At 36.8% G+C, this 19635-nt stretch overlaps 1 protein-coding gene across 8 annotated transcripts in view; it reads left to right on the top strand.

Moving 5' to 3' along the window:
- Window positions 1–5080: 5080 nt before the first annotated feature.
- Window positions 5081–19635, top strand: part of LOC148064090 (receptor-type tyrosine-protein phosphatase mu) — a 221997-nt gene continuing 207442 nt past the window's right edge. For all 8 annotated transcript variants that reach the window (XM_087810893.1, XM_087810891.1, XM_087810892.1 and 5 more), the window contains exon 1: window positions 5081–5383. In XM_087810893.1, coding sequence (XP_087667019.1) covers window positions 5308–5383 — 76 coding nt within the window. In that variant the 5' untranslated portion in view covers window positions 5081–5307. The remainder of the gene's footprint in view (window positions 5384–19635) is intronic.

The following is a 19635-nucleotide window of genomic DNA, read 5'->3' as shown; positions in this document are numbered from 1 at the left end:
AGACCCGTCGGACGTTTTTTGTAAATCTAGACAAGTCTAGAGGGTTTCTCCAGATGACCTTGAACTGGGGGGACCACACACACCTGAGCATGGAGCTCCAGGGAAACCCCCTCGATCCCAGGGGGGGTCCTGAGGACTTTCTCAGGATAATTAGCGCAGGTGTTGGAATTTTAACGTGGTGCAAGAGCCAGTTTATGGCGAGATAAACGTCAGGAGTGTGAGTCATGTTATGTCGCTGAGCTGCCAGTAAAGTAACAATCCCAGCCACCAAAGTCCAGGATCATATGATGGGCTTCCTAGGACGGACACACGTGGAGCGCTGAGCCCAACAGGATCTGGTCTCCGGCTTCAAAGGGATCACGGGGAACGACTTCAGAATTGATGCGGAAAATGTATTTGACCTTCAACGCAACAGTTTGAACTTGAAGGATTTAAAAAAAAGGTTTTGTGGAAACTTGTGGGTCCGACCACAGCGTCCGACCGGAGAGCAATAACCACGACTATTTATAAACCCCAGAGCGCCCCCTTTCTTTTTCTGTTAACGGTTATTAATAAACAGCGGAAAGCGTCCGTCTTTACTCGTGTCATGTGTGTAATCCACGGAAAAAGAAGTCGCGATGAGTCAAGTCCACATTTGGAGTCTGGGCACTGAAGGGGGGGGGGGGGGGCAGCGGGGGGACCACCATGAATTTTACATCACAGGGGTCAGAGGTGAAGTCGTCGGAAAACCGGAGAGGAGGGGCTCAGGCGAGACGGAGTTAATGACCTGTGATGATGTAATAGCTTAGTGTGGCATTTACTTTTTATTTAACGGTTTATTTGATGTTGATATTTATTTATTAGACATAATCAATGGACATTTATTTAGTTTCTTAGTGAACATATTACATTTTAACAGCTAATGGAATTTATTGTATTTAATTATATAAGTCACCAATTTCTAAATTTAATTTCACAAAATGTAATTTAATTTTTTCCGTAGAAATTTGAATTCAGGAGAAAGGGCAAAAAAGCGACCTCTGCTGGTTGTCAGATGTAACACACATATTACTAACGCACTCAGTGACTGACTCTTGTGTTGACATTGTTGATTCAATGAAAAACTTTACGTTTAAATTCTTAAGTGCAATATTTCTAACTGTTTTTAATTCGTAGTGTTTATTCATTCATTTCTTTTGTTAAATAAAGGGTATTTAAATGAATATTTATCCCTAATAAAAACGAACACTAGTAACAAATAACTATGTTCAGAATATGTAATATAATTTTTGAAAGATTTTCTCATTTAAATCTATCATAAGTTAATAATAAATTGCAAAGATGAAATCAATAAAACACTAAATAATGTATAAAAAAGACAGAAAAATACAATTTTGATGCTTAATAAAAAATATATATTTAATCCATAATTAAATAAGTCTGAGATCTACTGAGAATTTTCTTTTACTATATTAAAAAAAGGAAAATTGTCTTTATTAGTCTATTATATTTTCAATAGTATTGACAAAAACATGTTATTTAGTTGCCAACAACATGTAAAGTGTGAAATTGGAAAAAAAAAATCCCAGTTCTAGCAAAACATGTGAAAATGAGTCATGTGATGTCATCAGGTCACATGACTTCACACCGGGTTTGGAGTTTGAAAGACGAGCATTGAATCCTTCTCCAGCAGGAACAATGAGGCAGGACTTCCCCGGAGTCCCCGTGACACCGTCTCCCTCTCGGACACATTCCTGGTAATTCGACCCCGGACGGCTCGCACGCCGACCCCTGAGTCGGACGCCCTGAAAACTGCTGTCGACGCACGCGGGAGTAAAAAAAAACTCGACATTGTTTGACTTTGTCGGCAGGAAAAAAAACTCCCGCTGTTTGACCTCCGGCTCAGATAAAAACCGAGCAAATATTAGCTTTTATTGATTCTCTGGATGTTTTTTAATATCGCCCTTTTTTTTTAACGGCCGGGTCAGATGATCAGGGGCGAGCGCTGATGAAGTGAAGACGTCTGGCAGGCTGTGAGGACATTAAACCGCATTAACATAATGCATTAAGGTGTCAGAAAAAAAAGGGCATCTTGGGTGTATTTATTGAGGATTACAGACGCCCGGGAAAAGATCACCGAGACACTAAATCTCGCTCGTCGCCAACAGGGTTCACCTTTGACGAAAAACATGAGGGAGTTTGAGCAAATATTGTCGCAGAAATACGACCGGAGTGACGAGTCGCAGACGGAGAGGTAGAACCGGAATGTTAAGTTTTCCCTCAGCGTTAATTCTAAACTCCCGTATTTGTCTTTTGAGTGCAACCTGACTCTCTTCCCATGCAAACGAACAGGGAGAATGTCCAGAATTGTACCTTTTTTTTTTTTTCAGTTCTGTGATCTCGGCACATATTCTACCGCCCTTGAGCAATACACGTCTGATGTGACACGTCGTCAACTTTAAGGCTTTCTTCTTTACCTTTAAAGCGCAGTCACGTTATTACAAGTATTTACAGACATTTCAACTCCATATGGTGCTGACCTGGGAAAAGTGTGGCCCCGGGGGTCAAAGGTCATTGGGAATTAAGTTATATTATTTATTACCTGTCCATAAATATGACTAAGGTTTTTGTATTTGGACTTTTTTGAGTGTTTATAGCCACGTGTTAAGATTTAAGTGAATATAAAGAATTTTTTGGGGAAAAAAGTACTTTTACATCAGATTTTAAAATATACAAATGTTGGAAAAAATTGGAAGGATCTTCCTCTCTCTCTTTGCGCTTGATGGATCTACTGACTCCTTTAAGAAACATCTTAAGACGTTTCTATTTGTTCAGGCTTTTCCTTGATTTTCTGGAACTCCTGTGTTGTTCTCAGTATTATCTTGATCTTTAAAGTATGTACTTTTTTGAGTATTGTTTTGCTTGTTTAAGCGCTTTGTGACCCTGGTCTCGAAAAGCGCTATATAAATAAATATTACTTACTTACTTACTTATATATAACTTTATTTTACAAGTATAACTTCTTCATTGTGGCTCAGAATAGCCAAAGTATACATTTTTAAGGCATATGAAGTTTCCTGGAACCCCAAATTAAAACTGTCTTTTCGTTAACGGACCGGCGACGCTTCCGTTTTCACGACATTGTTGCAGTAACATTGCTTTTTACATTGGGGGGAGTCATAAGCCAATGTGTTCAATCTTCGTAATGCTGCCTTAAGTTTAAGGGAATCTTAGATCACGATATTTAAAGCGGACACGAGTCGCTCTGGATCGTTGTCCAGGTTTGACTAACACTTGTAGCAGTTGAAGGCGAAACCTTGGCAAGCTAGCTTCCTGTTAGCTTCCAGTTTTGACTCATGTCTTCGTGCGACTGATGTCTTTCCTAAGACGTCGCGATGAGCCGATAATGTCGCCTCACCAGGTAGAAATATACCCCCATCATCCGACAAACCGTCCCGAAGCTTCAGGTGTTGCCTGATCAAATAGAAGTGATTTGATTTTCAGATATTGGTTTTCTGACCGCTGCACTTGAGCTCCGGAAATAAAGAACAGATTTGATTTAGAATCAGCCTCAGACCTCTGGGTTTTTGTCGCCTCTCCTTGACAAGAAGACATTTCTTCATATATTCACATTTTTAGTGACTGAGATAGTTTAGATAAAATTAATTAATAATACAATATGCTGATTTTCGGACGCCCCCTTGAGGTTGGGCTACCAAATTGAGCTGCTTACTTTGCCTAATTGGAGGTCCGTCTTTATACTTTTGTACCTTTAGACTTTCTGTGACCAACCATATGCCAAACTTTTCTTTTCTTGAGTCCATTTAACATAGATAATTATAATAATAATGAAATAAAATAACTACCTTGCCCAGTGTCACATAGGAGTGTGAAATGACTAGAAAATGGTGATAGGATTGTGTAGTACACAGGGGCGAAAACATGATATATTATTATACTGTAGTAACAAGGATATATGTGTAGTATTGTACTATTGTACTTGACGTTGGCGTTGCAGAATTTACAGACCACATGACTCTTGAGGAAGTCGTAACTGCTTTTTTTTTCTTTTGAAACCAAAATATGTCCAAACATCAGCTGCTGGAGTCCACTGTATCCTCTCGTCCTCAGTAATTGATGGTTTAGCTGCGGAGGAAATAATGACTGCTGCCACCTAGCGGCCAGAAGTTTAATTGCAACACAAAAATGAACAAACGCTGTGAATATTTACATGTTAATTGTTCAAAAAATTAATATATATATATATTTTATACACTTCAGTGAAATAAAAACCATAAAAAAGCCATGATACAAATACAATGTGATATGAAAGTTATAAGAAAAAATTAAATCGATACCATTCTGTTGAATATCCATTAGTAAAATATTGCGATATTTAAGATTGTCTATATTTTTCTCACACCCTCGGTGTCAAAGTCAGAGTCCAGATTATTTTGTTATTTATATTTGTGGCTCTTAATGGAAACCAGATTGTTTGGATTCCTTTCTGGAGAATCATCGGAAAGAAATTTAGACCAAGTATCTTGTCATCAACCTTCCAACCAATAAACATTTGGATTGACCACAAACTTCACTTACGGGGCTCAAGGTGGGGGGCTGACGGGTGTCCCAGCTACACAGGGCAATAGGCATATATCTTGTGTCGAGTCATGTCCGGACAAGAACTAAAAGTAAAATTGATTCGATTCATCGGTTGCCAGACACAAGTCATGTTTTCCATAACATGGTTTCGAAAACAAGGCTGCGGGCTATATCCCAGCTACTCGGGGAAGGAGGCAGGGGACACATACGTTATAATCACAAATTATCATAACACATTTTTAATAAATCTGTTTGATTTACATGTGATTCTAGACATTTTTTTGCGTAAAAAGTCAAGAGGGTTTTTTTTTAATTTTTTTTTAGAGATGATGTCATTGATTCATCCGCACAATAACGAGGGATTAAGAGTGTTTTGGAATATATTCCCGACAGCTGCTCAGATTATTAATGAAACGAGGGAAAGAGGGGAGTCGCGGCGACACGCCTTCTAGCGGCCACACCGCGCGCACACAGCCGCTGCTCTCGCGGAGCTGCCGGACTCGATCCAGCGCAGTTCAGGAACCAGGACTTCACTCCTGCGAGAAGAAGAAGCAGCATCGTCGACGACCACCTTCAGACGAACCTCTCCTAACCCCCCCCCCCCATCACCCCCCCAGATCCACGCGCGATTCATTCCACCTGAAAGTCCAGAAATAAGAGCCAAGTTGCGCGGAGGAGAACCCCGAGAAGACCTCGGGGCTGAGAGCCTCGACGGAAGCCGCAGACATGGATAAAGTTCTCAACTGGCTTATCGCCGCGATCTCGCTGCTCCTGCTGTCCGCGCGTGGAGAAGTTTTCAAAGGTAAGAAAGATCCACCTGGACCTGCTTTTTCCACGCGGTTTTTGCTGCTCTTTTTTAAAGGGTCGCGCACGCGTAAACTTGGACGGTGTTGAAGTTCTAACGCGATCCGTTCGTGTTGTGAGTCCAGAATCTTCCTCTGGATGGATCCACAACAAGTGCGCGTTTTGGTTCCGTGGGCTGTGGAATGTTTTTTTTTGGCGCAGGTGTGCGACACGAGCGTCGAGTTTTTGACTTGAAGTTAAAACCCTGAAGGGATTCTTGGTCTGGATGCGCAACATCAGAACCAAACTTTATCGATTATCTTTAATAATATATCCCGAAAAAAGCATCTTTAGTCGATTATCTGCTCATTAATAAAGAATCCAATTAACAAGAATCCACTTTTTTTTAAAGTTTTAAATACGTAAACGAATCTCGATTATATATAGAATTAATTTTAAATATTTGTTGTCGTTTTAACCTCATTATTATCTTTAATAATAACCAATATTTCACTCACACAACACAGAGAACAGTGCTCCAGATTTGAAAGGTTAAAAAAAAAAAAAAAAGTGGCCCCTGCAGGGTCTTTTTTTTTTTTTTAATCCATTCCTGTCGCAGCCATTATGTGTCATTATGAGGTAAATAGTGCATTAACCGCGTTCTTGCGGATCGATGTATCGACTCCTGATGGATTCGCGCGCAGTTACTCGCGCGCACAGGCGTGTAAAGTGCGCTGGCGTCGAGCTCGCGACTCGATGGAGCGGATGTCGAGGACTTTGGAGCAGTGGCGTGGAAGTTTGGGGGGAAAAGATGCCGTTTGTGTGTGTGTGTGCAGTGCAGGGTACGAGCTGTAGGGGGCAGCATGGCACACATTTAGGTCAGCGCTCCGCGGCGATCAGGATTGAATTGTACACATACTTGAAATACTCCAGTCAACGTAGACATTCTCTTGTTTTTGCATTCATATATATATATATATATATATATTCGTGACCGGGGGACAAGTATTTATCGATTATTAATGGATTTGTGCAGATATTTGTGACATGTTGTTAGTTATAAATGATATAATAATAAGAAATATTCTTGGACCAAATAATTAACATGTTGACTTTGATGATTGAAAAAAGTAGAAGAAAAAAACTCTTCTGAGCTAATGCTCTGTAAAAAAAATATATAAAATTGTCTTTGGCAGTTTGTGTAAGTGTGTTGTGACTTTGTGTGTTTTCATGTTGACCATATCTGTTCATGGTGATTTATCAGCTTGGATGAATAAGAGGTGGATTCCTTATCTTTTTTTTTTTTTGGATTCTGTTTCTATTCCTCGCGGTTGCGTAGTTATCTTTGTGGCTCAGTGTTGTTGTAAAGTGTTTTTGCAAGGACAGAAGTTAACCGATCTCAGGTTCATTTTTTTTTCCAAGATAAAATGCTATAACTTGTTGAAACATTTTCTTATTCAAAAGCAAGCCTGCCGCCTCACTAATGGAAAAGAGCTGAGCTAAAGGGCAGTCGAATGGATCAAATCACGATCCTACACTACATTTTCCAGATTTTAGATGTGAAATAGTAGCTGCTCTGGATTGTCCTGAGGTCGAAAAAAAAGAAAATGTTTCAAAACAGATGTACATTTATTTGTTGCCATGGTGACCAACAAGGCATCGTCGGCTCTCGGCTCTTTGTCCGTCTCACCTGCTGACGGACTCAGAACCCTGAGCTTCACCGCCGGACTGTATCAGATATGTAACCGGGAGTGAAGTGAGTTTATTTACAGAGGAGATGTCTGACAGCGGTCATGATTCAATCACAGATGTAACCAGAGATCTGGTGAATGGACGCGATCGACTTCAATTCGATCACCAGGTGTCCGGTGGAAGTCTTTTCATTCGGACATGCTCCATCGATCCTATCGCTCCTCGGTTCGTAACTCTGCAGCTTTGCTGCTGCATGTTCCCCTGGTTAACCACGAGATGATGTGACTCGGAACAGTCCGAAGATCTGACCTTGAATGAACCCTCATTTAGTAACAGTGTTTATGCAACTATATGTAGCAACTGCCATAGCAGCTTACATTTAGCTACTAGCTTTTAGCAACTAACATGAAGCAACAATATTTTAGTAACTAACAAGTAGCAACAATCGTGTAGCAATTAGCACTTCACATCTAGCATGTAGCAACAATATTTTAATAACTAACAAGTAGCAACAATCATGTTGCAACTAGCACTTAAAAACTAGCATGTAGCAACAATATTTTAGTAACTAACAAGTAGCAACAATCATGTTGCAACTAGCACTTAAAAACTAGCATGTAGCAACAATATTTTAGTAACTAACAAGTAGCAACAAAATTTTAGTAACTAACAAGTAGCAACAATATTTTATGACTAACAAGTAGTAACAATCATGTAGCAACAATATTTTAGTAACTAACAAGTAGCAACAATCATGTTGCAACTAGCACTTAAAAACTAGCATGTAGCAACAATATTTTAGTAACTAACAAGTAGCAACAAAATTTTAGTAACTAACAAGTAGCAACAATATTTTATGACTAACAAGTAGCAACAATCATGTAGCAACAATATTTTAGTAACTAACAAGTAGCAACAATATTTTATGACTAACAAGTAGCAACAATCATGTAGCAACAATATTTTAGTAACTAACAAGTAGAAACAATATTTTATGACTAACAAGTAGCAACAATCATGTAGCAACAATATTTTAGTAACTAACAAGTAGAAACAATATTTTATGACTAACAAGTAGCAACAATCATGTAGCAACAATATTTTAGTAACTAACAAGTAGAAACAATATTTTATGACTAACAAGTAGCAACAATCATGTAGCAACAATATTTTAGTAACTAACAAGTAGAAACGATATTTTATGACTAACAAGTAGCAACAATCATGTAGCAACAATATTTTAGTAACTAACAAGTAGAAACAATATTTTATGACTAACAAGTAGCAACAATATTTTAGTAACTAACAAGTAGAAACAATATTTTATGACTAACAAGTAGCAACAATCATGTAGCAACAATATTTTAGTAACTAACAAGTAGAAACAATATTTTAGTAACTAACAAGTAGCAACAATATTTTAGTAACTAACAAGTAGAAACAATATTTTATGACTAACAAGTAGCAACAATCATGTAGCAACAATATTTTAGAAACTAACAAGTAGCAACAATCATGTAGCAACAATCATGTAGCAACAATATTTTAGTAACTAACAAGTAGCAAAAATCAGTTAGCAACTAGTACTTCACAAGTAACATTTTGCAACAATCATGTAGAACAGGGGTGGCCAACCAGTCAAAGCCTAAAAGCCACATTTTTTTTTACGTGTTACCGCAAAGAGCCACATCATACACATGGGCACACATGAACATCATCCCTTCCTCACACACACACACACACACACACACACACACACACACACACACACACACACACACACACACACACACACACACACACACACACACACACACACACACACACACACACACACACACACACACACACACACACACACACTTTGCTTTGAACAAACCTCTTCAGATCTGGCTCGTATTATTGCGTGTTAGATGTAAATACCGTATTGAACTCAAGCGAAGCGAACACGCACATTAAAAAAAAAACACAAACCCAAACTTCGATATGAACGTTAGAGTGATGGGATCGACAGTTCTTTTGACTGAACTGAATCACTAGAATCAGTTCATTAAAAGGATTCGTTCAGTTCGTTCATTCACCAAATCACTAACTAGGTGCTTATGGAGCCCTGACTGCAATTTCTACTACTTCCTGAAGTAGGCCAAACAATCCGTTACTAGGTTTAAGGATTCAGACCCGAGGTTCACATTCACTGCACTTCGTGAGAAATTCAGCAAATAGAGAAGATTTTGAGGTGTGTTCACAGCCGAACATGAATCCTCCTTCACTGAACGAATCTGTGCCAACATAAAAACTAAATGTTCTGTAGCAAAGTCTTATCATAGAATCCCTCCCACCGGCACGGTCGCGGCTGAGGAATGAATCACTTCAGTTCAGTACGTTCGCTCAAAAGATCGTTCGTTCGACCAAATCGTTTGCGAACTACACAACACTAGAACTCTAGAGCCGCGGGTTGGTCAGGCCTGATGTAGAAACTAGTACTTCACAAGTAACATTTTGCAACAATCATGTAGCATCTAGTACTTCACAAGTAACATTTTGCAACAATCATGTAGCATCTAGTACTTCACAAGTAACATTTTGCAACAATCATGTAGCATCTAGTACTTCACAACTAACATTTTGCAACAATCATGTAGCATCTAGTACTTCACAACTAACATTTTGCAACAATCATGTAGCATCTAGTACTTCACAACTAACATTTTGCAACAATCATGTAGCATCTAGTACTTCACAACTAACATTTTGCAACAATCATGTAGCATCTAGTACTTCACAACTAACATTTTGCAACAATCATGTAGCATCTAGTACTTCACAACTAACATTTTGCAACAATCATGTAGCAACTTGTACTTCACAACTTACATTTTGCAACAATCATGTAGCATCTAGTACTTCACAACTAACATTTTGCAACAATCATGTAGCATCTAGTACTTCACAAGTAACATTTTCAACAGTCATGTAGCATCTAGTACTTCACAAGTAACATTTTGCAACAATCATGTAGCATCTAGTACTTCACAAGTAACATTTTGCAACAATCATGTAGCAACTAGTACTTCACATCTAACATTTTGCAACAATCATGTAGCATCTAGTACTTCACAACTCACATTTTGCAACAATCATGTAGCAACTAGTACTTCACAACTAACATTTTGCAACAATCATGTAGCATCTAGTACTTCACAACTAACATTTTGCAACAATCATGTAGCATCTAGTACTTCACAACTAACATTTTGCAACAATCATGTAGCAACTAGTACTTCACAACTAACATTTTGCAACAATCATGTAGCAACTAGTACTTCACAAGTAACATTTTGCAACAATCATGTAGCATCTAGTACTTCACAACTAACATTTTGCAACAATCATGTAGCAACTAGTACTTCACAACTAACATTTTGCAACAATCATGTAGCATCTAGTACTTCACAACTAACATTTTGCAACAATCATGTAGCATCTAGTACTTCACAACTAACATTTTGCAACAATCATGTAGCATCTAGTACTTCACAACTAACATTTTGCAACAATCATGTAGCATCTAGTACTTCACAACTAACATTTTGCAACAATCATGTAGCATCTAGTACTTCACAACTAACATTTTGCAACAATCATATAGCATCTAGTACTTCACAACTAACATTTTGCAACAATCATGTAGCATCTAGTACTTCACAACTAACATTTTGCAACAATCATGTAGCATCTAGTACTTCACAACTAACATTTTCAACAATCATGTAGCATCTAGTACTTCACAACTAACATTTTGCAACAATCATGTAGCAACTAGTACTTCACAAGTAACATTTGCAACAATCATGTAGCATCTAGTACTTCACAACTAACATTTTGCAACAGTAAGTGATTAACTTACACGTAGCAACAACCATGTAACAACTAACATAAGTAACACTCGTGTAGAAACTACTGTGTAGCAACAATTCTGGAGGAAAGAACATGTTGGAACAAGACTGTAGAAACTAAAGCGTAGCAAAAATCAAGAATCGGCAATAATGCAGGCATCGATCAAAGTTAATGTAGCAACTACAAAGAGAAACCTAGTATTCCGTGGCAAATATTTTTCAGTTTTTCATCATGTATCAACTCTTAATATGCAGCAACTATCAGGTTGGAACTACAATTAGCTGCGAACCTTTAGCAATTATTACGTAGCAAAGGTCATTTAGCATCTATCAAAAACTCTATTTGTTCTTTAGTAGCATTTAGCTTAGAGTTGAATCTTTCTTTTGTGGTTCAGTTAACAGAAATATTTAACTTTCTCATGGATGGTGGTTTCAATAAAATGAAGTATTGCACTTTTATGCTTCATTTTATATATGTTTACATATGGATAAGAGGCCGTGTGATTGATGACGGCACAAAGCGGGAAGTGAAGCGCAGACGGTGACTTTTATTATTGTGATGCTAATGACGCCGGCGGAGAGTCGCGGACTTACTGGAGTCACTGGAACGGGAAAGAAGAGGTTGTCAGCAGACGAGTCGCACTTCACATGCAAAGGCTGAGGAGCCGAGGAGCCGTGAAGCGTCAAGACGAGGACAATTTGTTTAAAAATGATTAGACTGTCAGCGACTCTTTACCGTTTTTTTCACGAGACGACGAGTCCAACACGGCGTCGCTTCTCTCGAGGAAATGAATGTTAGCAGGTTAGCGACGCGAAATGCCACATCCGTCTTCGGCGGGTTACGACTTCTACTTCCTGCTCTTTTTCTTTCTTTTGAGTGATGAGTCGAACCTTTTTAAATGACGTTGTGTGTTTTGATAGTTTGATTCTTTGATCATTTTTAATATATGTTAGATGGTGTGACTTATTTCAAGTTCTTAACCATGTTAGCCTTTATAGTAACTATTCTAAGCTAATGCTAGTTACCATCATACCAGTATCCTTTGTCTTTGTTGTTTTTCTTTGACCTATGTTCTTAGTCTTTATCTTTAGACTTAGATTGTGTCATCTTGTTCTTCCTCTTTATGTTCTTCTTCTTATTTTATTTTTTATGTATTATTTTTTATTGTTTATGAAAAATTGCTGGCTATTGGTAAAAAACAATTTCCCGTAGGAGACCTATTAAAGTTTTACCTTTTTCCTTTAATGGTAATTGCATTATTTACAGTTAACATTTTGTCGAACTATATTTAAATTACTTTATTATGTCAATAAAGGTTGTCCAAATGCTACATTAGCATTGATCTACAAAAAGGGCTCAGAGCTTCACAAAAACTGTATCTGCAAATCCGCGGGAATCAAAATATGGAATTAAGTGTTTTGTAATTTGTGTCTCCTGAGAGACCTGCGAACGTGGAGGTATTTTTAGCTCGTTGTCCTCATCGGACTTGTTATAAGAGGAAAAACAAAATGCGCCGAAAAGGGCACGTCGCTCCGGCTCGACTCCGATGGGAACTTCAGCATCTGCTCTGTGAGAACAGGCAGGAAGTTAAGAGACAAAAGTGGGCAGGAAGGTCGGAAAGAAGGTCTTTAGATGCAGGATCTCATGGTCTGATGACTGTTATCTGATTGATCATCAGAATTGATTTTCAAATGTTAGTTATAGACACTTTTAGATGATAAAGGTCGGTGCAATGTCATCGAAGTGGATATTAATTACCTTTATTACCCTTTTTCTGTACATTTTGTATGTATTTAGTTTGTTATTATTATGTCCAACATAATGGTTGTTTGGCATCACTAGCAATTTAATAAACACAGTAAAAATAAGTCAACTTTCACTTTCGCATTTTATATAATTCTACCTATTTATTATTTAAGGTCAACTTTTAATTTTCCTGACTGTAAAATAAAATGGTTGCTGAAGTTGTTTTATTCTCTTATTTTCTGTAAACTTGGTGTAAGCTAAAGCAATCATGCTAACACTTATTCGGTCCATATATATAAACATTTAGCACCTTCTTTGAAATAATCCTAATAAACTCAGTCGACTTTAAAAATGCGGTCGCAGCCGTAAATGTTAGCATTTGGCATTATTAGCGGCGTAACTGACGGACGATAGAAATCTCTATTAACCAGCGCCGCTGCTTAGCGTTATCGTTAGCTTCCTGAATCTTCCCCACACGACGTTGAAGGTTGTTTTAATGTCAGCTGTCTTTTATTTCTCTGGTTCCTGATCTTTCACGACCGACATGTTGCAGACTCTTTCTGTTGACTTTGAAGTCTATGTTGTTACGGCAAAGAGGAAGTTAAGGTTAGCTTTACTATTACGTTATTGACATGACGTTAGCATAACTAAAAATGTCAAGACTCTTTTGTAACACTGTAAATATTGTCGGGCTGTGTATTGTCAAGAATCTGGCGTTATGATACGTATCACGATACAGGGGCACTGATACATTGTGATACTTTAGTTACAAGGATATATGTGTAGTATTGTCGAGTACTTGACTCTGGTGTAGCAGAATTCCCAGATCACATGACTCTTGATAAGGTAGTAACTGCTTCGTTTTAGAACCAAAAAGCTGCTGGAGTCGACTGTATCCTCTCGTCCTCAGTTCGGTATGTCATTGTTGCTCTAGCTGCTGAGGGTGTAATGAATGCCATCTAGTGGCCAGAACTAAAATTGCAACACAAAAATGAACAATAAATATGCAATTATTTTATTTTAAACACTTTATTGAACTATATATCATAAAAGAACTATCGTTACATGTAAAACATGATTTGCAAGCAAAGAAAAACAAAAAACAAAATACTATACAGTATATTGGAAAAGAATACCGCCAAATCAATATTTTTCTAATATTAAAATATTGTATATTATCGATGCAAAAAGCCAATTTTTTTTTTACATTTGTCTGTTTATAAAAGCAACAGAATTTTATAACATTGTATAAAAACTGCTCTTCGATGTTCAAAATATTGTCATCATGCATATCAAGATCAAGATCAAGATCAAAATCAGACCAGTATTGTAAAAACAACACAGCAATTCTTTTTGAGAGCATAAAAAAAAATAAAGAGAGAAATAAAATGAGGTCCATCACATTAAAGTGGGAATAAACCAAAAATAAAACTCATTATTAATAATATTCAATGACGTTTTTCTGTTAGAAATCATGCTTTCCTGGCGACACGTTCAAACGCGTCGGAACTATTTCAAATATTTTGACGCTCAAAGACACTTGACGCTTCAAACGACGTGTCTGTTAATGTGTCACGATTTCTGTCAGCATGATTTTGTAGCAAAAAAGAAAAAAAGAAGAAGAAGAAGAAATCCTCCAAGTCCTCCAGAAACAGCCGTCCTCTCCTCACGGCGTCCCCGGAGCTCCACTCCACATTCAATCATTAGCTGTTGATTCGCCAGTGATTTTATTTACATTCTTGAGAGGCGGTAATAGTTTGAAGTCGACTCTGGAGGCGGCTGATGCGGCGGCGGAATGATAATTGGCCTTGAGATGCGACTGCGGCGAAGGATGCCGGACGAACACAGACGCTCTAATTATTGGCGGGGATCCTTCTCCAAATGAAGAGGATAAAAGCTAATGAATCGCTGGTGAAAAGAACGACGCCGGGGCCACAGAACCTAAGAGGGGAACGAGAGGCACGCCTGAGCAATCCTGTGATCTCGTCCACGGATGGAAGGAAAAAAAAAAGAATCCTCACAACAACATGCTGCGCGTCATGTTTACTAAAATTTTCCTCGTAGGTATTTTTTTTTTGGGAAAGAGCGTCCAGGCGTGTGCGAGAGTTTGACTAATTAAAGCTCCGAGGGTCTCCGTGATCAACATCTTCAACACTCGCATGTGTTACGATCCCGAGAGTTGTTTTCTCTCTGTCACCTGCTAATGAGAAGGTTGTCGGTTTGAATCTCGGCCGGACATTTTTTCGCGTCGCTCTGAGGCACAGTTTTTAACACCAGTAGTCGACGTCAAGAGCCTGGAATAGTTAAGAGTTTTCTTTTAAGTTAACTGAAAAAATACTTTTAATTTGGTTCATTATGGCAGGTTTTTGCAAACAAAATGTCTTTAGTTAATTGAGTGTAAAGAAAATAATAAAAAAATATTCAATTATTTGCAAAAACTGAACATAATAAATGTGATAAAAACCCAACTTTTTAATTTTTTAAACACTTAAAACAAGGTATTTTATTGAACAGACTTGAGCTAAGGCTAGTATTACATCAAGAACGAAATGGAAATAAAAGTATTAGTTATCACAGTTTTTAACACCAGTAGTCGACTTCAAGAACATTTGTATAGTCAGAGTTGGCTTTTAAGTTAACTGAAAAAAAATACATTTGGTTCATTATGGCAGGTTTTTGCAAACAAAATGTTTAAAGTTAATTGAGTTATATAGAAGAATATAATAAAAAACGTCAATTATTTGCAAAAACTCAACATAATAGATCTAATGAAACCTAACTTTTAATTATTTAAACACAGAAGATACTTAAAAATTAGGTATTTTATTCAACAGACTTATGGAAAGGTTGGTTTCTAAGGCTAGTATTACATCAAGAACAATATGGAAATAAAAGTAAAAAGAAACATCTATGAGGAAAAAGGGTCTTAAAAATACTTTCAGTATTATTGTTGAAATATATATTTTCAACCAAGTTTTTAGTCAAAACTGTAATAAATGTGATAAAAAACAACTTTTTTAATTTTTAAACTCTTAAAACAAGGTATTTTATTGAACAGACTTAAGCTAAGGCTAAAATTACATCAAGGACAAAATGAAAATAAAAAATAATACTCAAAAAAGAAACATCTATGAGGAAAAAAGGCTCCAGTATTATTGTTGAAATATATATTTTCAACCAAGTTTTTAGTCAAAACTGTAATAAATGTGATAAATAACAACTTTTTTATTTTTTAAACTCTTAAAACAAGGTATTTTATTGAACAGACTTAAGCTAAGGCTAGTATTACATCAAGGACAAAATGAAAATAAAAAATAATACTCAAAAAAGAAACATCTATGAGGAAAAAAGGCTCCAGTATTATTGTTGAAATATATATTTTCAACCAATGCATCAAGATTTTAGTCAAAAAAAATGTTCTGATGATTAAATTATTTATTTTAAAGATACAGTTTATACATATATTTTTAAATAAAAATTTAAATATTACAAATCTCTTAATACAAAATATACTTTAAATAAAATTCAACACAAAACAGACCAATAAGTACTTTTTTTTTCTTAAATCATGTTTTTAAGGAAAGCGTAGTTTCCGATAATAAAATCCTCAACAGCGTCGGTTATTGACGTGAACTTCAAAAGTTTCAATTTCAAGCGCGTCCTTCCTTGTCGCCGCTGAACGACCGAAGTCGCTCTGTTGACACGACAAGTCGACTCGCAAACACCAACGGAAGCCAGAAATCTGTCTGCAGTGTCACACTGGCGGGTGGAAGTGAGGTGTGTGTGTGTGTGTGTGTGTGTGTTTCACCTTGTCTCCTGTTATTTATTAGTCTCCCTGTCAGTGGCAGTCAGGTGCATGTCCCCCCAAACACCCCCCCAACCTCCCATGACGAGAGTATCCCGGGGCTAAATCCTCCATTACTGTCGGTCCGGATACGTCGGCGTGGCATTAGGACGCGTCACGCGCTCATTAATGCGTCGCTCGTCGCCCGAGTGCCAGATATCGTTCGCCCTTGTTGCTAAAAGCTCCGCCATCGACGACTCCACTGTTCAATAATGAAGCCGTTGAATTAGCTCTCGGGGGGGAAAGAGGACGACGGCGGCATAACTGCTACTTAGTGTCACGCGGTATTTGTTCATTCTCTACGATGTAAAGTAGTCCAGGTCGACCTTAGACGGAGGCCGACGGAGCATGTGACACAAGTGTTACGCTAGCGTTATCTTAGCATATTAGCCCCGTGGCTGCTTTAGCGGATTAGCAGCATGTTTGAGAATTTGAATATTCCAGTCCTGAGGCGTTTGTTACCAGGCCTTTGAGAAAGAAAAATACATGTATATAGTATGTCCACTGTATCCTCTCGTCCTCAGGCAACTTCAGGATATTGTATTGATATTTTTTTTTCTTTTAGCTTCAGAGAAGAAAAACACACACATGTACTGTATATAGTTTATTTTTGATTGATTATTACTGTCTCAAAGGTGTTTTGTTTTATAAAAAGATGGTATTTTCTCTCCAGTAACATTAGAATATGACCCTTGACACGTAAAGATGCTTATTTGTTTTGAAACCTAAATATGTCCACTGTATCCCCTCGTCCCCAGTCATCTTCGGGATATTGTAGGATCCCATTTTCTTTTAGCTTCAGAGTGGAAAAACTCATGTACATGTATATAGTTTATTTTTGATTGATTATTACTGTCTGAAAGGTGTTTTGTTTTATACAAATATGGTATTTCCTCTCGAGTAACATTAGAGTATTACCCTTGACACGTAAAGATGCTTATTTGTTTGGAAACCTAAATATGTCCACTGTATCCTCTCGTCCTCAGTCATCTTCAGGATATTGTAGGATCTCATTTTCTTTTATCTTCAGAGAACAAAAACACATGTACTGTATATAGTTTATTTTTGATTATTACTGTCTGAAAAGTGTTTTGTTTTATACAAAGATGGTATTTTATCTCGAGTAACATTAGAATATGACCCTTGACACGTAAACATGCTTATTTGTTTTGAAACCTAAATATGTCCACTGTATCCTCTCGTCCTCAGTCATCTTCGGGATATCGTAAGGATTTTCTTTTCTTTTAGCTTCAGAGAAGAAAAACGCATTTACTGTATATAGTTTATTTTTGATTATTACTGTCTGAAAAGTGTTTTGTTTTATACAAAGATGGTATTTTATCTCGAGTAACATTAGAATATGACCCTTGACACGTACAGATGCTTATTTGTTTTAAAACTTAAATATGTCCACTGTATCCTCTCGTCCTCAGTCATCTTCAGGATATCGTAGAATCTCATTTTCATTTAGCTTCATAGTAAACAAATATATGTATAGTTTCTTTCTGATTGATTATTACTGTCTGAAAGGTGTTTTGTTTCATAAAAAGATGGTATTTTCTCTCCAGTAACATTAGAGTATGACCCTTGACACGTAAAGATGCTTATTTGTTTTGAAACCTAAATATGTCCACTGTATCCTCTCGTCCTCAGTCATCTTCGGGATGTCGAAGGATCCCATTTGCTTTAAACTTCAGAGTAGACAAATACATGTACAGTATATAGTTTCTTTTTGATTGATTATTCTAGTATTCTATTATTTTGTCTGAAAGGTGACGCATAAACACGCTTATTTCATTCATGTTTATGCAAAAAATAAACCTGTAAGCAAGTGAAACATAAACTTATCATTTATTTTAACTGTTTTCATCTGAAGGTCGGTCTGTAAACATAATAACTGACATTGAACCTGTTTGTGCAGTTATAAGATTAATTAAACTATAGAAAAATATACACTATTAGGATTTATAGTTTAAATAATAGGAGATGGTATTTCTCTCGAGTAACATTAGAGTACGACCTATGACAAGTAAAGATGATTAATTGTTTTGAAACCTAAATATGTCCACTGTATCCTCTCGTCCTCAGTCATCTACAGGATATTGTAGGATCTCATTTTCTTTTATCTTCAGAGAACAAAAACACATGTACTGTATATAGTTTATTTTTGATTATTACTGTCTGAAAAGTGTTTTGTTTTATAAAAAGATGGTATTTTCTCCCGAGTAACATTAGAGTATTACCCTTGACACGTAAAGATGCTTATTTTTTTTTTAAATCTAAATATGTCCACTGTATCCTCTCGTCCTCAGTCATCTTCAGGATATTGTAGGATCTCATTTTCTTTTATCTTCAGAGAACAAAAACACATGTACTGTATATAGTTTATTTTTGATTGATTATTACTGTCTGAAAGGTGTTTTGTTTTATACAAAGATGGTATTTTATCTTGAGTAACATTAGAATATGACCCTTGACACGTACAGATGCTTATTTGTTTTAAAACTTAAATATGTCCACTGTATCCTCTCGTCCTCAGTCATCTTCAGGATATCGTAGAATCTCATTTTCATTTAGCTTCATAGTAGACAAATATATGTACATAGTTTCTTTCTGTTGATTATTACTGTCTGAAAGGTGTTTTGTTTCATAAAAAGATGGTATTTTCTCTCCAGTAACATTAGAGTATGACCCTTGACATGTAAAGATGATTATTTGTTTTGAAACCTAAATATGTCGACTGTATCCCCTTGTCCCCAGTCATCTTCAGGATATCGTAGGATCCCATATTCTTTAAACTTCAGAGTAGACAAATACATGTACAGTATATAGTTTCTTTTTGATTGATTATTCTAGTATTCTATTATTTAGTCTGAAAGGTGACGCGTAAACACGCTTATTTCATTCATGTTTACGCAAAAAATAAACCTGTAAGCAAGTGAAACATAAACTTATCATTTATTTTAACTGTTTTCATCTGAAGGTTGGTCTGTAAACATAATAACTGACATTTAACCTGTTCGTGCAGTTATAAGATTAATTAAACTATAGAAAAATATACACTATTAGGATTTATAGTTTAAATAATAGGA

This window comes from Callionymus lyra, chromosome 16 (assembly GCF_982586985.1).
Source record: "Callionymus lyra chromosome 16, fCalLyr1.hap1.1, whole genome shotgun sequence".
Lineage (NCBI taxonomy): Eukaryota > Metazoa > Chordata > Actinopteri > Syngnathiformes > Callionymidae > Callionymus > Callionymus lyra.
This window is presented reverse-complemented; position numbering and strand designations above follow the sequence as displayed.